The sequence below is a fragment of the Gavialis gangeticus genome, unplaced genomic scaffold (assembly GCF_001723915.1).
Source record: "Gavialis gangeticus isolate Ggan-Ray unplaced genomic scaffold, GavGan_comp1, whole genome shotgun sequence".
In the NCBI taxonomy this organism is placed as follows: Eukaryota; Metazoa; Chordata; order Crocodylia; family Gavialidae; genus Gavialis; species Gavialis gangeticus.
The window spans coordinates 116,633,071-116,657,392 of NW_017729025.1; the positions used below are offsets into that span (position 1 = coordinate 116,633,071).

The window sequence follows — 24,322 nt, forward strand, 5'->3', positions numbered from 1 at the left end:
CAGGACCCATCTGATGGTTGGGGGTAGGGTGACGGGGGGAGGGGGGACACCCGAGATCTGCTGAGCAATCCTTGCCCTGGGGTTGGGGGGTCTCTTCCCACTGCTTTCTAACCACCTCTTGCTACTGGATCCAGCTGAGATGGGTGGATGTGACGGCGGCTCTCTCGTGTGACTGTTTTTCCCCCCCCTCCCCTCTTCAGGATGACGAAGAAGGGGATGAGAATAAAGCCCGAGGGAACTGGTCTAGCAAGCTGGACTTCATCCTCTCCATGGTGGGTTATGCAGTGGGGCTGGGCAATGTCTGGAGGTTCCCGTACCTGGCCTTTAAGAATGGGGGAGGTATGGCTTTTCCTGTCTTTCTACACCCTGCAGCCCTGCAAGTGATACTGCGCTGGCACATAGCGGGGGAGGGAGAAGGGGGAGGCATGTAACACGCATCCAGCGGACCCGCAAGGTTTTAAGCTCAAATCCTCAGGCACATGGTTGGGGGGCGGGAGGAGGGTGGGGGTTGCGTTGAAGCTGCTCACTAATAACAGCATCTTCCTGTCTGAATGGTGGTGAGCTGCAGTCGGTGTTGCCCCTTCACATGTGCACCTAATGCTGCCCAGGCAGGGAGGAGAATGGACAAAACGAGTGGATCAGATCCGTGCAAAACATCTTTCCGGGCAAAGAGAAAAATAAAACAACCCCCCACCCCTTCCCCCCCAAACCAACACTCAGGTTTCACGTCAATTGTGTGCAGAGGGTTTAATCTAAATCCGTTTAATCTAAATCCGTGGGGTTGGAAAGCAAAGTGAAAACAGGAAATGGAGAAGCACGTAGGAAACAGAGGGGAAAGCTTTGCAAGACTGTAGTCGCAACCCAGGCATGGGAGGGTTTCCAGTTGTGCTGTGAATGTCTTTTTGAAACCCAGCTAGAAAAAAAAAAGAGTCATTTTCAACAGTCCGAATAATGATCAGCCCAGTAACACGGACATAAAATCAATGCGGGGGGGGAACGGAGGCTTAAATCCCATTTGTTAAAATTCAACTCGCTTTTTTTATCACAGTTCACTTGGGGCGGGGGGATCTGGCGAGGCTAAAACGAAGGGATTTTTTTTTTAACTCAGTTCAGTGAGGGCGACACAGGTTGAATTTTCGATTACCTCTAGTTTTCTTAATATCCAATTAAATCTATACATAATCCATAAATATGTATCATCCAATTAAATGCATAACACAATCCAATTAAGTATATATATGTATTATATATCTATCTATATATTGAAATCTCTATAGAGATAGCTATATAGAAATTTCTATAGCGATAGAAATCTCTGTCTATTTATAAAAGCATAGAAAATGAAGGTTGGAAAGGACTTCAGGAGGTCATCTAGTCCAACCCCTCCTCAAAGCAGGACCATCCTCAACTAGATCATCCCAACCAAAGCTTTGTCTAGCAGGGTCTTAAAAACCTCAAAGGATGGAGAGTCCTTGGAGGTTTTTAAGAATCTATCTATCTATCTATCTATCCACACAATTGTGGTAATCATGAAACTGCTGCTTGTGTTGTATTTATATTGTCTGACTATGTCCAGACACTGTAATTGTTTAAAGCCTAATATAAAGCTCCTTCCGTTTGAGGAAGAACAAAATCCACTTCGAGGCAATTTCGTTGTGAGCTCCTTAAATGAGCACTGGGCTGATCCTCCCTGCGGAACACAAATAAGTGTGCATGGGAAATTTGACAGGGATTTCCAACACCCCTTCAAATTACCAAATTCCCCCCCACGTATTAGGGTTTGCTGCAACTACGGGGCATCAAAGATCTCACGGAACTGCGTCTTTTCTTTAAAGCGCAGGGATCTGGGCAGGTATTATAATAAAGCCTGGGTCCGCATTTTCTCCTGCTATGCGCAGTGCCGCAGTGGGCACCGAGCTCCAGGTCGGATGGTGCGGGTGCGTTATAGGATCCGCTGTGTAATGTCCCGGGCTGCGCTCGCGCTGCCCCCTCGCCGCCTCCAAGGGCAGTTCTGCCGCGGTGGCTGAGACTAAGGAGATCAGGAGCAGTTCAGAGCCGCACCACTGCTTTGGAAAGATACCCCGGGGCTTGTTCCTAATTAGTAAGCTTTTGCCCACATCAACACAATAGCAAAAATCTACAGCAGAGAGAAACTGAACAACCCAAGGGATTGGGCACATTTGTGGAGGAAAGGGGCACCAGTACCTATTGGGCGTGGGAGTGAGGGGCACAGCCTCTGAATCAGAGCTTCCCAGACCTTACTTCCTGGAGGCTGCAAGTGAGAGAGGAGCAGGGAGGGGAATAACCCCCTGGCTGGCTCCATGGTCCGACCCCCAGTACATGGCAGTCCTTATGTAGCTGCACGGCTCCTGCCTCGAAGGTCCCTAGCGTTGGCTAAGCACCGTTGAATGCCATCTGATCCTAGAGAGCCGAGATACAAGGGAACCCGCTTGCTTGGGGGTAGACACCTTTCCTACAACACAGCCCGGGGCTGGTGCTGCCTGGTTTCCTCCTCCTCGCCTGACCATCACGCTACCCTGAGCCCCGTTCCCTTCGACAAACCAAGCAGGGCGCAGTTGGAGCTGATGAGGGAAATTAACTCTGATTTAATTAATTAGCGTCACCACCTGCAGTGAGCCTGGCTTTCCTTTCCATCCCAAAGACTAGAGCCTGGAGCGCTGCTCTGGACAGCAAGGGATGCCTAGAAGTGGGCCAGATCAATAGGGAAGGCGAGGAAACCCCTTGATACCCCATTTGAGCTAGTCAGACACCCTGGAGAGCATGGGATCTGGGAGGTGCCCGAGTCAGATGGACACTCAGCCAAAGCAGGATGGGTGCACAGCCTCAGTTTTCCTAGGCGGCTCCAAAGGAGTGGGTTTGCTCAGGGCTCGCTCAGTGCACGGGTCCTGGGTGCCCTGAGAACTGTGTGGTCCCACCTTTCCCCGCCACGAGATCAGATTTGCCTTCTCTTCCCCTCAAGGTGCGTTTCTCATCCCCTACCTGATGATGCTGGCTCTAGCCGGGATTCCCATTTTCCTCTTGGAAGTGTCACTGGGGCAGTTTGCTAGTCAGGGACCCGTGTCTGTTTGGAAAGCCATTCCTGCCTTACAAGGTGAGCCGAGCAAACAAAAAGCCCTCTATAGGTTGGAAACATCTTCCTTTGAGAAGCTCCAGGGACGTGGTTGGGATGGCGCTGCTGCCTCCCCCGGGTTGTGCAATGCGGTCCTGCTTTGACCTTGAAACGCTCTTCCAAGAGCCCCTGGTGCCGAGGCTCTCCGCTGCTCTCAGCATTGCCACGCAGCGCTTCACACCCGGCTCTTCCACAATTGCACCCTCTTTTTTACTTCTGTTACAGACTATTTAAAAAGAAAACAGAGGGATCAGTCACTGACTTGCATATCCAGTGCTGGGAGGGGGGTGCAGGGCAACTATTATATATGTTATATTATATATCCACCCTCCTTCTTGGAGATACATTTTATATCTACACCAAATGAAAATGTTCCTTTACACAGACAAGGTTGTTATATCTTGTAGTTAATTGATACCATACATTTATCAGTGCCATTATACTCCTTTCCTGCTCCCCTCTCTTTTTTTTTTTGCAGGCTGTGGCATTGCGATGCTGATCATCTCTGTTCTAATAGCCATATATTATAATATTATTCTGTGCTACACACTTTTCTACCTTTTTGCATCCTTTGTACCTGTATTACCTTGGGCTTCCTGTAACAATCCCTGGAACACACCAGACTGTAAAGATAAAAACAAACTTTTACTAGGTAAGTTGGGGTGTGCACTCCTATCTCTGCATAGTGTTTGGGGGACTTTTCCATACTGTTTAGATGAGGAAGGCTTATGTCATGGATCTAAGAGGTCGTGAGGGAGGAATACTGTGGTTTTTATTTGGGTGACATCAAGTTCTGTATCTCAGCGGTGGTATCATTTGGTAAATTGGCCTAGTCAGCCATATGTGAAGTTTTCTTTGAGATCTGTAGGCTCATCTTTTCCCCACTGATGTTTTTTTTTTTCAAGACTGAAGTAGAAAAATGAAATAGGTCTTTTTTTCACCACAAGAAAAATTCCAACTTTTCACATTGACTAAAATGCCCTGGTTTTTCAATTAAAAAAGACAGACACCAGAAAGTTTCTTTTTTGCAAAAAAAAATCTAATTTTCAGCAGTTTTGGTTTTTGATAAAAAAAATATAATGTTTAAGTCCAATTCTTTTGGGTTTTGATAAAAATATAATGTTTAACTCTAATTCTTTTTACTTAATATAGTTTTTGAAAACGGAAATCTTGATTAAAAGCTGAAAAAGCCTGAACAAATTATAAAAGATTAACCAAAGAATTCTCACAAAATAAATTGTTTTTTTTTTTTTTTTAAACCAACCAAGTCTGTACTATAATATTGGAGCACTTGCAAGGTCATCTTATGCTTCAAGGTTAAATGCAATTCAGTGCATTTAGACTGATAAGGCTACAGAAGACACTTCCTTATGCAATGGATCATTAAAATGACCAATTACTGATTACACCTTATTAATCACTGATATATAATCTTTATTGGTTAACAAACCCATTTTGGGGGTGGAACAGGGAAGCCTGATGATGGGTGAATATTTTAGTCATTGACGCAGTATGAAAGAACCCAGGAGAACCAAATTTATATATAGTGTAACCCCATTGATTACATTTCAGTTATATCAGCAATAAATCTTGCCCAAAGTGTGCAATCACTGCACAAGTTTTTCTATTGGCCTGCAGGGCTGAGTCAGATCTTTCATTTTATGACTGTGCGTGTTGTAGAAGCCTGATCCAAATGTCATTGACTTGGATTGCACCGTGAAATACCGCAGAATGAACATTTTCATGTTTTCAAAGAAACTCGCTTATTCTGTTTGCTTGTCTGTTGAATATGCTTACTGAAAATAGTTTAGTTAATGGGACTGCAGGTGTGAATGCTCACTTGTTCAGTTCTCAATAGTGGTTTTTAGGAAGTAGGAAGCTACTTTTAAATGAATAATAATGACTTTTCATTCTGAATACTTGGTAGAAAAGAGATGGCAAATCTCATCAAATAACAGTAAATTCAACAAACTAACATCTATTGTATGATTCACCAACCCAACAGAGATGAAAAATGACTGAGTGTATTATTCCTTATGAATTTATTTGCTCAGCTTTACAAATGTACAAGAAGAAGTGGGAACATAATAAGACATAAAGCTGTTTGCTTTTAAGATTTAACCCCCTGCCACTCCCCATTCATTTAAAATGGATATAAAGGATTTAAATGAGGAGTCAGGCTAAGTAATTTAGCATTTGACCCTCTGCTATGAAGTCAGTGAAAATTGGTACATATATCTGTGCTTAATTCTGATTGGGATTACAGGCCAAATTCCAACCTGATGTAGTCAGACTTGGTTCAGTGGAGCTTGTGAATGCTTACACTGCAGTTGAATTGATCCACAGAACAATCTGAGTCTTAGCTCTACCGTTCTGAAGTCAGCCTTTCACATCTATCTGTGACCTCTAGATTGAAAACTCCTCTGTTTCTTCATTGTGTCTCTTCATTCTTCACCTTGCAAAGATAGGTGATGAACCAGGTGTTAGTTGTATAAACTGAATGAAGGGGTTTCATGTATGCACCTGAAAAACCTCAAAACCTGCCCCTTTCAAAACTGAATACCTAAAGTATAACTGCTTCTCTGCTTAAATCATTTAATATCCTCTACTAACAAATGCTAAGAAAGCATAACCTGAATATAGTACTACGTCCCCATTTAGCAAAACACTTGAGCATGAGCTTAACTTTAGGCACAAGCAAGCAAGCTGAAGACGAGCGTCTGCTCCTGGTGTTTTGAGTCAAACATGGGCTTAGCGCTTTGCTGAATCCAAAGGCTTTACGTTTTAACAATATACCTCAAACATGATCGGTTCCTATCTTACAGCTAATACTTTCCTACCTTTCTCATAGCTAATATTTTATTGGTGAAATCAACTTCTCTGCAGGTTATATTTTAGCTTGCCCTGAACAATGGAGAGATTTGGGATGTCTTAAAATATTAGTCCTGACAGGTGTTGGAAGCATACAAAATTCGTATCAATGTTCTTATATGAAAAAACAAGCACAGTCACTTCTGGAATGTAATTAAAGTGCTCTTCTGATCTAAAAATGTCTGCTTTTATTTATTAATAATTGCTCAAGTAAATGTAATTTTATGCTAACATCTTCCAATTTAGTCTAATCATTATTTCTCTTGTATGAGTGTTTGGCTTTGATGAATAACACTGCATACAAACAAATGTAGACTTCTTTGAGCATGGTTGCAGTGGATTAACATTGAAAGTACAATTGTGCCCTCTGCTGCTATCAAGTGAATAGTGCAAGAAAACCAAAGGCTTAAGAGAGCTAAGCCATAAAATTTTAATGCTGTATAGAATTGCTGCAGTGCAGCAGAAGTGACCTAATGTGTCAATCACTCCCAACGCCTACTGTGATTCAATAAAAAGAGGATGGTTTGCAGATAGATATGTAACCTAAGGATTTCTGTTGTAGCATAGACTGGAAAGTTACTACTTGTTTGTAATGTGGTCATAGTGCTCAGTAAAGTGTATCTGTATCGGGAAAGGGGAGAAACAATTCTAGTGTTTATGTATGATTTATTTTCTGAGATTGAGTGAATGTTGACAGGGAGAGAGGGTACACACATGCATTCACACACACACTGAGGCTGACATTGTATTGAAAGGTTTTCCTTAAATGTGAAGGATATTAATTATTATCGCTGCATAGTGTTGCATGACTATGTATAGTACTGGACTACCTTGTCCAGTTTTTCCACTGTAGTTTGAGAGAGAGAAACTGGAGAGGATCTAGAGGCACACTTTGAAGATGATAAAGGGTTTTGAATGCAAGCTGCAGAAGACTGGAAGGAATAGGTATGTTTAGTTGGATGAAAATGGAATATGGTAGCAGGTTTCAATTATTTGAAAGGCTGCCTTAAAGGAGATTGAGAAACTGTTTTCGTTTGCCGCAGAGGACAGGGCACAAGTAATTAGGCTTAAATTACAGCAATGCATATTTCAATTGAATCTCAGGAAGAACTTTCTAACCATAGGAATAGTAAGACAATGGAACAAGCTGCCTGTAAAAGTTATGGAATCTCCTTCATAGTTTTTCCAGAAGAGTCTGGATAAGCATCTGTCTGGAATGATTTTGGAATAGCAAATCCTGCCTTCTGCACAGAGGATTGCAGTAGATGACACTTGAAGTCCTGTCCCACCCCCTGCCCTATGATTATAGGCAGAGGAAGCAAATTTGGGGTATAATCTGACAAATTACCATATATTTTCTCATGGGAGTTCCAGGTATAAAGGCCTCCACATCCACAAGCAGGTAGAAATGAGATAGGAGAGCATCAGTGGAGAAAGGCAATGACAGCCTATATGACTCCCTCTGCTGGTTGCTTTGCATTGTGACAATACAAATTTCTGGGCAGTCTGGGTTTGCTTTTGAGCAACAACCTGAGCTCTCCAGTGGTGGCTATATTTATCAATACCAAGGAGTAGTATGGGCTTCCTGCTGTGGCTGGATAACCTTCTTCATTTTATGGTTTGTTTGTTTTTTTATTTTATCACAAATATCCTGTAGCATTGGACAACTCATAGGTGACCCAATGCAATAATTCCATCCAGGGTAACTGAAAGCACTAATTTATAATTATGGAAGTTCTGAGTTAGGAAGTTGTTAAGCCTCAGTGGATTACACAGATACATAATAGGCATATCTATATGTGCACATTTACTGCACAGTAAGCAAAAATTACTGTGCAGTACAGGCTATATGTGCATGCCCATACTGCACATATGTAAATATGGTGACTTACATCGACTTGGGCATAAAGTTGATACCTGCATCATGCAGGTATCAAACTTACACCTAATTAGTTACTGCACAGTGATGCATGATGTCTTACTGCTCAGTAACACTGTGTTGCGTGTGGACTGACTTGGGACTAATTTTAGTCCCATGTCAGTCCACACACAGCATTACTGCACTTTAATGTCTGCATGCATAGATGCCGGCCTAAACCCACTTACTGCACAGTAAATTACTGTATAGTAAATTTAATGCACAGTAAATGCACATGTAGACACACCCAATGGGTGTGTCTACATGTGCATTAAGGTGCTTTTTTTAAAGTGCATTAAATTTAGTACCTCCAATGTGAGGTACTAAAGAAATACACATTAGGCTTCCTTAATACGCAGTAATGAATTTGCATGGTTTTTACATGACGCAGTGTATAGTAGCCTATCTTACTGTCCATTAACATAATTGCAGTTTTCTATGTGATGCTTTAATATGCAGTAAAATAAGCTACTGCTCATTAAAGCGAATGTGACAACACTCCCAATCTCTCTCGCATACACACCGTATAGGCACACATACACAGTATGTCAGATATCTGTCAGTAAATCCATTTAGAAAATCTGCTTTTCTTACTCAAATTAAAGAACTGTGGATTAACTTGTTTTTTTTAACATATTGGTGACCTTTGCAATGTTTGGCAAAGCCAGTCATAAATACAATCATAGAAGGTTTTGAGTCAGGCTATAATTACTTCAGGTCACATAATTTGGATCCAGAATGACTAAGATTTCTCCAGTTGGGGGTTTTCAGATCTTGAGTTTAACTGCATGTTATGGGAATATCTACCAAGTGACATCTAGATCTGGATCCAAATTCCTGCAAAATTGATCTCTAGGATTTTAGTTTGATAATTCTGTGGCTAAAATACAACCCTATTACTTTCTTTAACATTTATGGCAGTGTACTTTGAACCCAGTTGTCCTTCATAGTTAGCCTCTTGTTGGAAGTGAGATTGTGTAATTTCTTTATGTGCGAGTGGATTGTCATCTATTTTAGTAGACAGAACAGAAGAGTTGAAGAGGAGAGTCCTGCGTTCTTTGCCCTTGCTTATCTATTTGCCTGAATGAGTCACTTGGGAACTGAATCTGCATCCTTTGCTCAGTCATAATAGCTGTTGAATCAAATCCCCAAATCTTTTTATATCTTATATTATGTGTCTGTGAAAAAAATGATAACATCACCAGCTAAATGAGATGGACATTGCCCCTTAAGATGCACAGTTTAATTATAAGGGAATAATTTACAGTGCATTTTGCTCTCGTAAATGCTAAAGAAAAGACACACGGTCAGGTCTCCTAAGCTGACTGCCCATAATTGACCTATTAGAGCCAGGAAATTGTAGGGGAACCAGTCTGCAGTGAGCAGTGTGTCATCTTGGGCTGCAATCTGTTAGTGGAACAGATATATGACTTATATACTGGTGCAACTTACCCTGGTATTGGTTTTTCTTAACTTTGAGGGGGTAAGTTTGGTCCAGAGCTGGAGTGACTTCTACTGGCATCCAGGCTGTAGCTGTATTGCCCTAGAGACAAAAGGAATCAGAACTCATGGTAGAGGTGATATCTTTTATTAGACCAACTAGATTTCTGCAAGGAGAAGGAAGGAAATATGACTACATCCTGCCTGCTACCAAACAACTTCAAGGTACACTGTTCCAACTTTTCTCTGAGCCTAAAATGAACTGTTCCAAACAGGAGATTTTACCACATCTTTAACTCTCCTATAAAATATGAACCTTCATTTCTACTTAGAAGAACTTCTACAATCTTTTCTCCTATGCCTGATGAAGGGTGCTTGTGCCTGAAAGCTCGCAATTAAATATTTTTCTTTTGCAAAAATCTAGTTGGTTTAATAAAAGATATCAGTCTCTACCTTGAGTCCTGATTCCTTTTGTACTGGCATAACACTGTATGGCATGTATTTGCCTTGTATGTCTGCTCCACTTCTACCAGAGATTTTATAGTAAATACATTTTGTGTCTTTTCCTTTTGTAAAATGCTGTTTATAAAGTGCATTGAGATCCTTGAACAGAAGGTGTTATAGAGAAGTAAGATATATTAATATAGTAATATATTATTAAGTAGGCCTGCCTAAAGCAAAATTTGCCTAAACTACACATCCGCACTAGAAAATAATTTAACCCTGTTCTTTTCTCCCTTTATTTGTATGTTTTCCTGATAGATTCCTGCATCATTGGTGACCACCCTAAAATACAAATCAAGAACTCTACTTTTTGTATGAGTGCCTATCCAAACTTGACAATGGTTAACTTCACCAGCCAAGGAAATAAAACGTTTGTCAGTGGAAGTGAAGAATATTTCAAGTAAGATCCCTGGAAAATGTCCAGTTCCTTTCCTGCTAGAGTTTAGTGATCCCATGAAGTGGGTCATATATGCAATAAATAATTGATCGGGGAGTGATTAATAAAACTATAAATGCACACAGACAATACTATGGACATTTAGATGTGGAAAATGATAGAACCAAGTTTTAAGAGAGAAAAATATTTTAATTTTTCTGTTTGTCGGGTGCCTGGTGCAATAGAGCCCTGGTCCATGACTAGCACGCCTCAATCCCACTTCAATGCAAATAATAATAATGAAGTAAAATTTACTGGAGCCCTTGAAGTAGATGGGGGGGGGGGAAAAACCTTTCAGTACTATAAGCAATGTCAAGCTAGTATAAATGCTAGGATGGACTACTGCCTACTATCAGTATCACTAACTTTTTGGCTCGTAGGTACTTTGTGTTGAAGATTTCTGCAGGGATTGAATATCCCGGTGAAATCAGGTGGCCCTTGGTGCTCTCTCTCTTTCTGGCGTGGGTAATTGTGTACCTATCCCTTGCTAAAGGAATCAAGACATCAGGAAAAGTAAGAATCTTTCTTTATAAACATAAATCAGTAACAGTGCACTAGGCTGTTTTTAAATTAGTAGTGCTATAACCAAAGGTGCTGAATCTCTCAAAGGCACTGTCAGCATAAGCTATGTGGGAACTGATTGGAAACTGAGCCTATTAAGAATTGTAAGTGGGGACAAGGACAAGCTGCAGGATAGAAGTGATACTTATAGCCACTGGTATAACAGGTGGGACATTTTGGGGAAGCTTTTTCCACATTGTGGGAACATTGTAGAGTGGAACGCATTGGATCCAAATATATTCCTTGTATATTAAAGACTCCTGTTAACTTCAGTAGGAATACTTGGTGCAGGACTAGGCAGCAGATAGCTGATTTAAGTAAATGTCAATTAAATTGTTTTACCAGGATTTTCTCCTAAATTTCTAATTAACCAGAAACTAATGGAATCAGCAAATTATTTTAGTTAGAAGTTCACAGCTTCTTAGAAATCTACAGAGGCTTTCACAGACTTTAAATGATCTATTTTAATGTGTTTATCAGCTGTGCTTCAAACAAGCAAAAATGACATCTTTACATTTTTCTGCACAGTACACATTGTTAAAACCATACTAGTAGTTACAGTAAAAACATCTTCAGATATTAAAATTAAACCGTATCTCTAACAATACTGAAGGAAGAAAGTTTAAATCTCAGCCCAGAATTCCATTTCCTAGGAAGTACAATGGGAATTACAGACATTGCTGGGTACTTTTAAGGATTGCTTTCAGAACCTAACACCTCAGGGCATCCCTTTTCAAATGGATTTGGGTAGCAGCATATAGTAATCACTTCCTGATTATATTTTAGCTACTAATAACAGGATAGAATAGAAAATAAGCAGAAAACAAGTGGCCCAGGGAAAATCTGTTTCTTTAAATGTCTTAACAAAGTGAGGAAATTTGCTCTCAAAATGTTTGGGCAAAGTGCAAGAGGATCGAGAGAATAATTTGGGGTTTGCAGATGGTAAGCAATACCATTTCTTTAAGTGAATCTAATGCTAGTGAAAAATGTTGGTCCCACAGCACTGGGGACTGAAATCCTTTCATCACAGTAGGTTCATCTGGAAAGGAATAAGGAAGCTTTGGGGCATTGCTATGTGCCTCAAGCCTACTCTGTAGGTTCACCTCCTTGGTGGAAAAAAGGTTGTTCAGTTTCCAAGTCATGTAGGTTCTTGAGTTCCCTATTAATTTGGCTAGAAAGGGTGCCAGTTCTGTTAATGTTAGCTATATGGTTCTGTCACCTGCATAATCTGTCCACTAGGAACTGGACCAAGACTGTAAACTAATCTAAGAGGGCTGAATGCTCAGTTTATTGTGGTATTCTCCTTTATAGGGAAAGTAGTAATGATTTAACTTAGATTGGTTAAGCGCATGGACACTCCTTAGTTGGGGTTACAAGATCCTATTTCAGTTTATCTTAAATGGATTCCTGATTAAATTAAAATAAACTAGACAAAGTGCTTTTACACTTTTTTATATTAGTTTAACTGAATCAGTTAAACAGGCGCACACAGACAAGACATGGGAGATAGAAAACTCATTTTCTTGCTTCTTAGACATCCAGTGTTTCTGACGTCATTGGTTCCCATTAGTACCAGTACAGTTGGTTGGTTTTACTGGGAAACAGCACATTAAACTGGGAACAGCAGCCATCTCAGATGACAGCAGCCACTATCTACTTTTCTTAAACAAAAATGAGAATTAAGTAAGGAAATGGAAAAATCTAGGTAAAAAATGCAGAATCATATTTTCTTCTAATTACAATAATCAACAGGCTGTGACTGTAAGCTTTGCAGCTGATTGTTCCTTTTTGATAAATAATTAGTATTAATTGAAAATATTCCTCATTGCACTTTCAGATCACACATGTACAGATTTGGGGGATAATTCAACAATGTCTTTTCTCTCTCCTGCCATCTCACAGTCTAGCTTGTTTTTTAAATATTTTTTAAAGAAATGACTATCAAGGAACCTATTGTAAACAATTTGTTTCTAACAAGCAGCTCACCACTGTTTATTCATTAGCCATGCACGTGTTATAGCAATATTAATTATGATTCATTCATCTAGCATTAATGTGCATGCCACCTGCAACTGCATTGATGATTGTGTGTTCAGTGACTATGGTTTCATGAAATAGGCCTCTGGTATCATTAAAGTCTATTCAGTTTTTAAGATTATACCTTTGTCTTTTCAAAAGATCTTTCTGTACGCTCTATATTCGGAGCAAATCTGTTATGTATATAGGGTAGGATTTAAAAACATGTCTCAAGTATTTTAGGCCCTGTTTTCAAAAGTGACTTTGGTGGACAGGTGTCTACCTCTCAGTGGGTAGGTTTGCACTGGTCCCACTGGTCTTGAGACTGCTGCCAAATATATAGATATATATTTGGCAGCATATATATATATCTCCAACCCATTCATTTCCACTCTGCACACCCTAAACTGGAGGTGAGGTGGTGAGGAGCCTGGAAATTCCCCTGCCCCCAGCCGTGAATAACACTGTCAAGCAGGCTAGAGACAGAGCTTCTATTTTACAGCAGTGGTTTCAGAATTGGTGTTGAGCTAATGTTGACATACCATTGATATGTGATGGAGCTAACAATTCTACCACACATTTTAAATCTCTGCAATCAATATCATGTACACAGTGTAACAGTTCAGTGATGATACCACAGAAATAATCCTGGTCTTCTCCCTCCCACTTTATATACTTCAACCCTTAAAGTCAGGTGATAATGCTCCAGACTGCTGCTCTTGAGAGAGCCTGAGCTTCAGATTTTCCTTTAAGTGTTGGGGACACCCCTCAGGATGTCCTTACCACCTCATTTCAGGGTTGACACATGCAGAGTGGGAGCAAGGACTGGGGTTTATTTCTGTGGTGGCATTGCTGGGTACTCTGCCACCATGGTGCAGACATACCTCAAATGATACAGGGCAACATTTTTTGACTAAATGTATTGTTTTGAGGAACTAATATAAACAAGAAAGTTGTGTTCTGTTTATGGGCAGTTTGCTGAAAGGAAGGGATTAAACTGATTCATAGATTCATAGGTTGTTCGGGGCTGGCAGGGACTTTGTAGATCATTGGGCCCAATCCCCCTGCACCAGGCAGGAAAAGACAACTGGGGTCAAGTGACCCCAGCGAGGTGACTGTCCACTCTCCTTTTGAAGATTTCCAGGGTAGGTAATTGCACCACCGCTGGAGGGAGTTTATTCCACGGTCTGGACACCCTGACTGTGAAAGAGTTTTTCCTGGTATTAAGCCTGAAGCAGCCTTCCAGGAGTTTGTATCCAGGAGTTTGATAAGCAATCCGATTATCATGAGCACCTAGGGAGTTCTAGTCAATTAAATGTTTTAGTCATATATTGTGTCTTTGATGTCAATTATTTATATACCTCATAATCAACCTATTGTACTTTGGAACAGTCACAATTTTACATTATCACTTCCACTGGGACAAAAATATCATTGTGGTCCCTCAATGCTTCGTTCCTCTGCAATTTCCCAGAAAAGTTTTCATAAACAAAAGCTGGTGAGATAACGGGGAAGAGAAGACTGCCTATACAGCAACAGTTGAGGGTAGGGGCAAATGCTAATCCCAGAGAGGTTTCAAATAAGGGGGAATCTAGGAAAATCAATTTACAAATCACTTCAGTTCAGCAGGTGGAAGTAGAAGGTCTGAGTTCCAAGGAGGGAAGCGCTACAAATCAGACTTGAGACCTTGATTTAGTCTTTTTATATGACCAGTGGGAACAATTTCACATGATAATCTGAATCTCTGGAATATTTTATAATTAATCCAAGTGATTAGATGCATGGTGTCTGATCCCAGTGTCACTAAAGTCAGTGTCACTCCTTTCACTGCTAATTTCAAATGAACTTTCTTTTTCTCATACATGAATGAATTTATTTCTTTTCTCTACATGAATGAATTTCGTTCTCTACATGAATTCATTTATTTCCCCCCATACATTTTCAAATGAACATTGCATTGGGCCAATACTTATTTAAATAGTGATGCATTTTTATTAAGGGCCCCATAATTATTTAAATAGTGATACATATTTATTAAGAAATGTAAACAAACACAATAACAAGAATCTTTCAGGGCTAGTCATTTACTGGAAAATAATGTAGAGGAAGTTAGAGAATGGAGCAAATACTTACCTAGTATAAGTTGCTCATTTGACTCCCACAGAGCTAGGTTAGTTTCCCTCCGCTGGGGACCTGACTGGATATTTGAAATTGGATGAAAAATCCAACTTTTATTCCCATTCTCTCCTGACTGTCTCTTAACTGTCTAGTACCTCAGTACCCTGTGACTCAGCCTTTAATATCATTGCTATTGCCACTAGCAAGGAGAGCTGTAAAAATGACAGCCTTGTCAGGTTTCTTGGGAAATAATCCTATTGTCTTTGTAGCCTGTGGCCAGTGTCTCTGATGCTGAATAATTTATTTTTTCAGGGAAGAGTATACTTGGACTTTTTATATGGCTTCAGATAATCCAAACCAATAATCTTTTGTGTTGTTTCTAGGTGGTGTATTTTACTGCTACATTCCCTTACGTAGTGCTTATCATCCTACTTGTCAGAGGAGTAACGTTGCCAGGAGCTGGGGCTGGAATTTGGTACTTCATCACGCCTAAATGGGAGAAACTGGTGGATGCAATGGTGGGCTTATTATTCCAGTTATAACACTCTGATTGGGTGAATAATTCATACAGATTTTTTCTTACTGTATATTACAAACATATATGAGGTGTGCAATACTGGTATTTTTATCATGCCATTTTATCTGCGGAGCCTTATTCATATCTCGCTAATTTGTTGTATTTTTAATTATGCTACCATATAACTTGATACAGTGGATATTTATCAGCTGTGCATGTATCTATGTGTGTGTATAAAGTACAGGCAATGTCATATATATGTACATTATTTTATATTTTGTTGCAATATATTATGAATATTTTTCCCGAATCCCCCAAAACAGAATGTTTCAGAGTAGAAGTATGATAAATACTCAGAAAACAGAGAAGTAGGACAGGGTTAGAAAAGTTGGTTTCTGAATTGTCCTTTGTTGTTTTATTATATGCAGAATGCAGTATGCTTTCATGAATAGCACAACCTACTTATATGAAGTATAGTTTTATTTCTGTAAATGATTTCACATTTCCTGAAAGCAGATGCATTTTATTCACTAAAAATTAAGATTATTATGAAAAGGGATATCCTGCTTCAGTCATTATCAGATAAAGTCATATAATATTCTCCGCCCAATTATATTTCTGTATAAAACTGTGCTGATGTAGAACACCTGCATTCCTGATGTTACAGCTGTATTTTATGGGTGAACAGATCTACTAACTGTCCACTGAAGGTTAAGGTTGATGGATTTAGCACCTGAATCCTAGTACTGGAAAAATCTACAGCATGTCTTAGCAAAGGAGTCATGTCTCCTCTTTCAAAATGACTTTTTTTCCCCATACAGTTACAAATTATGTTTAATAACTAATAGCTTATTGCTTATCATCATCATTGTTATTATTATTAACGTCCTCCTCATCACCATTTACTAATTTGCTGCTGACAACAGATAGGGCCTGGAGACGGTGTTCAACAATAGAGGCATAATAGTGTAGGGTGAACTTCAGATATTAAATTCAAGTCTTAGGGAGAGATAGTTAGCCATATAAACTTGAAGACTAGGATTAGTGAAATCTGTTAAGAAGTGTTAACAAGTCAGGAAATCAGCTGATTTTTCCAACATTTTAATGATCTTTCCCAATAGAAATTAGGTGTGATGTTAGTTGCATCTAGATCAGAGCTGGAAAATAGTTCCCTTGTGGTTGCATACTAACAATTATTTGTTAATTAGTAGCTTCTCTGTGTTTGGCTTTTTGTTTTGTTTTTTAAATCCTGTGTTGTTGTGAGCAATAATACTTTTCCAAGCAAAGTGCAAACATTTTACATTATAAGTATGAGCAGAATATTGGGACCCAACAGTGGGAAGTAAAGAGGGTGAGAAGTTTTATTTTGTTAGCAAGCTGAGGATCTCCAAACATGTAAGTATGTGTCTAGCCCTGTAAAACCCAGCACTGTTTCTACCTGATGGACCTGATTAAGAAATAGAAATCTCCCTGTCATCTTTGCCATGTCATTTTAATGAGATGACGCAACACACAGTTTACTTATGTGATCCTCTCAAAAGATGGGGGGTGTTTGAATCTGAGGTTTGGCTTCAGACACACCTCCGATTTTTTCCCTTAGCTAGTGAAGGGTTAGACTTCAAGGATAAGCAGAGGAAGGGGAGGAATGTGTGTGTGCGAATGGAGAAGAGACAGGGAGATTTGTTTTTATAGAAACTCCCGTAACCTTTTGGTATTCTCTGGGAATGACTCTGTTGAGATATCAGACCTCGGGTGAGTATTGCAAGTTCCAAAGGGAAATATGCTATCAGCCTTTTGGTGATGTAATAATTGTGATTTTTGTACCTCTTCCAAGCCAATTGCCATGAAACCAAACTTGGGAAAACATCTTTTAATTAGTTTTAGGGATTAGAACTTTCAGAAGACTCATTTCCCAATTAGGTAAATCAGCAGAGAGATTCCTGAAGTAGCTTATGAAAACCTTTCTGAAGTAGAATGAAAAATGCTGAGAGTTGAACAATTTTGGAAACCTGGCCCCACTTATTAGCCTAAATGGGAGAACTGTTTTGTTTTTTTTTAATGTGTTTTTTTTCATATTTTTTGTTTAAAAAAATTAAAAAATCAAAGACATTTCTCAATATTAAGAAGTATAATCATCTTTATAGTTGGTTGGAACACCTCCCCCCACCATGTATTTCTTGAAACATTTTTAATGAAGTGACTCAATATTGGCAAACTTGGACTAGCTCTAGGAAAGATGAAGAAATATTTTGGAAAGCACATCTAAAAAAACTCTTGCTCTAAATGCTTTTGAGGCTTGCTCATGTTGTGTAGAAAATCACTAATATTCTGTAGTACGGACGGTATCTGGGATTTTTACTTTTTTAGAATTCTTGGACCCAGGATGTGTGGGGGATGGGGCAAGGGGTATATATTTTGATTTTACTAAATTGGCTTGCAAGCGGTCACAATTTCCACTGAAACTCATACATTTAAAAGCTGTGTTAACCGGCTTCTACTATCTGAAATACTCTAACTGGAATTTCCAGCCAGATGCAGGGGGGGGAGGCGGGGAAGCTCGCATGTGGCGACTACCACCACCTTCTTCCTTTGCCCCCCCTGCACTGCAGGGTTTTTCGAAAAGGTTGAAAACCCCTGCCTCAGATAACTGGAATTTTTAGATACTTGGCATCTCCCTTACCCCACTTGTGCTAGTTAACATGGCTTTTACTGTACTAAATTTGGTTTGTACTGTATATTTTAACATAAAGTACAGCTAATTACTTACATCAAGAGGAGAATATTCCACTTAGACTGGGTACCTGAAAGACGACCTAGTGGTATTGAATTACACTATTTTCTTTGAACATGGCAAATCCATTCCATCTCATACAGAACATTATTCACTGAATATTTATGCCTTCTCTCCCTGCCAAAGATTATATTTTGTTCTCAGTTAAGTGGCTTGTTCTTATTCAAGCTAAAGTTCAATTAATTCAAATGGATATCATCTAACTGAAGCCAGAATTTGTCCATAACTGTTTTCCTACTGACATTAGTTGCACTAGTATTGTTTAAAATATTTGCATGTTAAGCTCTCAACGGTAATATTAAGTACTGTTACTGATTTTTATGACTTTCCACAACCCTTTACGAGGCAGAAACTGTTTTGTCTTCTGTGCTTTCCTAGGTGTGGAAAGATGCTGCCACTCAGATTTTCTTCTCCTTATCTGCCGCATGGGGAGGTCTAATTACTCTCTCTTCCTATAACAAATTCCATAATAATTGTTACAGGTATGTAAGGATAAAGTCACTTAATATTATTAAAGACATACCAGCATGTAGCTAGTTCCAAAATACACATTTCGCGCATTGAAATCTGGTTGGAAAAGTTTACTATTTTATTATTGAGGGGGAGGGAGGTTTAATTTCAAAATCTGCCACTTCCATGATGTGTACTGGGCTTATCTTTGTCTCTTTTCACAATATGTTTTCATCTTAAGCAGCCACTCATCTGGGAAACTGTCTAGGAACATAGGCACTATTCCACATCATGTTTCTCTCTGCTGAAGAGCAAACCATGATTAAAATTAAGTGAAGGTTGTGAGATGTGTGTATAGTTCCTATTGCAGGGGGTGCCTTTCGTTAACAAAGCTGATTATTACACCGGCAGTTTCATTACACAAAATGAACACTAAAAACAACAACAAAGCAAAACTTGTTAAGCCACTAAGCTAGGGCATGTTTCCTTGACATCAGAAGATTTTTGCAAGAAAAAAATGGTATATACTGTTCTCTCTCAGGAAATCTACTGAAAATGATTTGTTTCTTTCTTTTTAAAGAAAAGTATTTATTAACGTTTATATAGTATCTATCAGAATTGGTAATTCACAAACTGTTACAGTGGTCTGGCCCTCTTTCTTAATTAATAGTTTGTTATTTTGAGAGCCAGTCATGCTTCCACAAGAGCATAACTTCCACTGATTTCATTAGGAGCGAAAAGGTGCCTATTTGGGGAAGCATTTCTATTTAAAACAGAATTCAGGGGAAAAGCAGGTGAGAAAACTCTAGTCTTTCACTTCTGGCAGCTCAGTAAAATATCTGAGTGATGAGTTATGGAGTATGGAAAATGTTTACTTGAAGTTTCAAATTAAATGTAAACTATCAAGATTAAAACATATTGTGATATATAAAAAAAAAATCCATTATTGGTAAAGAATTTACGGAAGTAAAATTGAGAAGCTTTATATTTCTTATTGTTATAAGTTTAGGACATAGACCGACTTAACAATTGCAGTGAAATCTGGTGAATGCACCATTAAGATAACTAACTGCTATGGTATTATAAGTTTGTATATTGAATCACCAACAGAGTCTATTTTTGTTGTTTTTGTTTTATTTAAAGACACTTTAGCTGATTAGTTATTCATTAAAGCATTATTAGTCATATCCAGATATACACACATTAAATCACAATGGGGTTTGACCCTGCTCAGCAGTCAATTTCAAAGGGACTGTCCTATACCTTGCATTACACCATTCAAGCCATCTGATGCTTTCAAATCAGTGGGCATTCTTTACTTTTCTTGGCTTAACAAGACATAGGTGGTTAACCATTCTATTTTGCAGTATTATCTTCTATTCTGAGTGTATGTAGGGGTGTAAAGCACATTTATTTGATTATTTACTATATCGTAGTCATGTAATTCTTACATAGTGAGCACTGTACATTTTTATAAGAAGAAATTGAACATTAAGCATTTTTCTGTGAAATCATAACATTCTTACGTATGAGTCAGAGGGTATGCAGTCTACACTTAGAAGTTTTATAAGATTTGTTTTTGTCATTATAAATGTCAAAAATTATTCTTTATTATGTCTTGATATGGAAGGCAAAATACAACTCAAGAAAATCTGAAAATGGCAAACTGCTGATTCTTTGGGCCCTGTTACATGTTCAAATTAAACCAGCTATACGGGTGTTACATGTTTTGAAGCACTAACTTTGTAGCTGCTTGGCTCTTTTTATAGCTGCATAGTCATTTTTATGGTGTGATAATTACTTTGCACATGTGGTTGGTCTAAATTCATTATGAGATTTACCAGTTAATTGAGTAATATATATAACATGTAGCAGGGGCCTTAGTCACTCATGGATAAGAAGTCATTGTTACCAACCCCCTTGGAGTAGTGAATTAACTAGATATAACTGTGTATTGATGCAGAATGATATTGCTGTTCACTGTTAGGTGGTACTTGTGCCTGCATGCTCCAGTGGCTATCCAACTGTGCAAAACCCTCATAACTTAACAGCCATGTAACTTGTATTGCTGTGGTAGCATGCAGGTGTGCCTCACCACCCTCACTTTCCATGCATTCAGAATTCCCCCCAAAAAGTCAAATAGCTGCTTTTTGTTACACTTCCAGGGCAAGCCCAGTGCTGTTCTTGGTTCTAATCATGCTCAAATACAAAAAGGATTGTTGCCCAGAGGAAGGTGATCAACTGTTCCTTGCACCCACAAGGGACAGGACCAGAAGTAATGAGTTTAAGTTGCAAAATTATTTAGGTTAGATTTTAAAAAGAACCGCTTAACCATTAGATCAATTAAGTAATGGAGCAGATTACGTAGATGAGTTGAGAATCACCATCACTGGAATTTTTATGGGCAGGTCAGACAAACATTTTACTAGGATGATTTAGACAGGGATGTTCATTGAGCAGGAGACTGGACTAGATGGCTTCCTGGTATCCATTCTAGAGCTATTTTCTTTGATTCTGTCACAATCATAGGGAATCCTCTGGGCACGCACCCAAAAACAGCATTTATTTCTCTTTCTCTGGAAAGGAGAGGGTGGGGCATTTGTTGCCAGTAGAGCAAGAAGAAGTAGGTAGTGCATGCTTTCACAGTGGCAGTCTCTAGAAGTAGCCAGTGAAGTGTAGATGTATTCTGTTTTACTTTCTGGCCAGTTCGTTCTAGCATTGCAAATGCAAATTTAATTTTTTCATTTAGAGTTGTCTCCATTGACATTTTTTCTGTAAACTTTACAAACCTATCTATAAATGCATAAGGTTTTTTAAAACCTACTTTGTAACACACTCTAAATTTTATAAACTCCTTTATAGTCTCCGTGTTTCTGAAACAGCGCCAATGTTATTTCCCACTCCTTTCTAATTCTGAGGATTATCCACAGCCAAAAGCCTTCCTTTGGAATACGATTAGCATACAGTGATCTCCTTCCAAGCAGAACATTATCTGCTTTCAGCAGACTTGACGAATGATAATCTATTTAATACTATCTTGCTTAAGGAATGTTCCAGGAGGGACTCAAGGTGTTGTCAGCTCAGCATGGTTCTTGACAGCTTTCTAGATTGCTTTTCATTTTGGGCCTACTGAGTAAGCAAGATGGTAAGCAGTTCAGTGCCAACTTGGAGAAAACTATTTTTCCCCCGAGTCTGAATTTTTGACAAATAGTTTGCTTATTCTTAAATCATAGCAGTTTAAGTCAGAATCCCTCACACACGCTTGTTTTAATGGCAGGATAGACAGTGTAGCCACAAGGTAAGGTCTATGAAGAGGGATCATTACATATTCTTTTTTCTTGTAAAGTCACATCTGCTTACAGAATAAGGCATATTGCTCAGGCACTCAAGTCTCTTGAGAGTGCTCCTTGCAACTCTGAAAAATAATAACACAGTATCAAAAAGTACTTTAGAAGGACTGCATGGAAGGCAGTGTACTTAGGGGAATGCACCTGGATTTGAAAGCTTTGATTAGAGTTGTCTGATTTAAATCCAGTAAAGACAGACAGCAGTTGAAAGTCCGATGCCTGTTTGGCAGCCTTCATGAAATGCATTAAACAGGAGAAAATCCTTGATTTTTACTTCAATTCTTGATGGTTTCTTCAACTTAATAACCCCTTTTCAAAGAACTGAAAAGGCATGCAGACTGAATATACTTTTGAAGTTCCTGCTAGATTACTGGTGGGTCAATGAAAGGAAACTTGTACTCATGCCTGCCTCTTGTTTCTTATCTGAAGACTTCCATCTCTGAGTCTTTCTCACATTTTAATCGCACTAAATTCACCGGAGAAGGGATATGCAAGTGTTTGCATAGAAAATAATCCTTATTCTTATAGCTTGTGTATGAGAATGTACTGCATTTGGATCTCTCTCTTACCTATTATATCAAGCTGGCATATGCTTTTTCTCCTCAGGGACACGCTGATAGTAACATGTACCAACAGTGCCACAAGTATATTTGCTGGCTTTGTCATCTTTTCAGTTATTGGCTTCATGGCAAATGAACTTAAAGTAGATATTGAAGATGTGGCCGATCAAGGTACTGTACACTACTGTTGCATAACTTAGATTGGATTCTGAAGTGCATGGTGTAAATATCTTTAATGATATAGATGCTGCACTGCAAACATGTATTATTTGGACAGGGAACTACTAAGCCATCTATATGGGCCTTTAGTACAGTTGCTGTGCTGAACTGTCCAGTACCACCTGATGCCTGTGAGGTTTTCAAAATACTACAGTAAGCTATCTTGCTGTCTATGGGTAGAAGAAAAAAGAAACCTAAATAAATGACTGGTGATTTTAGACCCCTGCAAGGTTAATTCAGGTTAACCCACAGTCTGTCTAAGCAACCACCAACCCTCCTTGTTGCTTCTGTTTCTACTTCCTGAAGTCCAGTAACAGGTAAAAAGGGTTCTTGACTTGACATGTGACGTGAGGGTACTGTGGATATGGTTGATAGAAATGAATGTGCATGACTTGGGAGTGTGAATAGGTAATTAAGTCCTGGGAGAGAGAGAGAGGAAAGTAAAGATTTGTTGGATGGAAAAAAAGGAACTGGGGAGAAGTTCGAATAGGAAAGACAGTACAGCTAAGTGCTGACATTGGGGAGGTTAGCAGCAAGTTCAGTCATGTTAAAAATGGCCACCCAATGTAAGGTAAGTTTGCGTTGGGGGTGCTGGGTGGATGGGGGGGAGTAGGCTTGTGGGGGGTCAGGAGTCTACAGGGAGATGGGGGGAGTGGGATCTGCAGGGGGACTGGGAGGCAGGTGGGATCCACAGGAGTGTTTGGGTGTGTAGGTGGCATCTGTGGGGCGGATGGAGGGGCAGGCGGGATCCATGGGAGGGATCAGGAGGGCAGGTGACATCTGCAGGAAGGCCTGGGGGTGCAGGGGAGGCATGTGGTGTTTGCAGACGGGATTGGGGTTAGGCAGCAACTGCAAGGAGTTACCGGGGTCTGGGAGGGATGGTGGGATCAGGTGGGCTTGCAAGGTCTTCAGGGGAAGCTTAGGAGAACCAGGGGCTATTTTTAGCCCCCTGAGACTCCCCTTTAAACCTACCCCTACATCTCTCCTGCCTCTTCCCCACACGGATGCTTACTTCCGCAGTTCCCAGCACTGGTGAGTGCTAATAAAACTGGCACCTGAAGTGGCTTGAGATGGAGGGGTGAGGGGAGGGGGGTGCTGGCTGGTCCACAGGTGTGGCTGCAAGTGGCATGGTGGGTGGGGTGCTAAAAATAGCTTTGTGCCAGGGGACGGGTAGGAAAAGCACAGCCCCGGGATGGGCCAGCAGCTGGGCTTTCCCACCCAGGGGCCGTGCAGGTAACTGTACAGAAGTTCCATTCACCAGTCGTACCTAGATTGATTAAATTTGAGTGTACATTCATCCAGATCTATCTTAGTCTGGGTTCTGCCACTTTTAGAGAGGTCTGTGTGTACAGAACTTCTGTTTTGTTACGGGTTTAGATTTGATTTCCAATTGCTGAGATTGGTCTAAGTGTAAGGTCTGCGCCTGGGAGAACTGTGTTAGATT

At 39.7% G+C, this 24,322-nt stretch overlaps 1 protein-coding gene across 1 annotated transcript in view; it reads left to right on the forward strand.

Annotated features, from left to right (window-relative positions):
- SLC6A5 (solute carrier family 6 member 5) overlaps positions 1-24,322 on the forward strand; it is an 84,846-nt gene that overhangs the window by 17,585 nt on the left and 42,939 nt on the right. The window contains exons 3-10 of the mRNA XM_019519958.1: positions 201-339; positions 2,981-3,112; positions 3,609-3,782; positions 10,122-10,263; positions 10,680-10,812; positions 15,378-15,512; positions 18,681-18,784; positions 22,706-22,830. Coding sequence (XP_019375503.1) covers positions 201-339; positions 2,981-3,112; positions 3,609-3,782; positions 10,122-10,263; positions 10,680-10,812; positions 15,378-15,512; positions 18,681-18,784; positions 22,706-22,830 — 1,084 coding nt within the window. The remainder of the gene's footprint in view (positions 1-200; positions 340-2,980; positions 3,113-3,608; positions 3,783-10,121; positions 10,264-10,679; positions 10,813-15,377; positions 15,513-18,680; positions 18,785-22,705; positions 22,831-24,322) is intronic.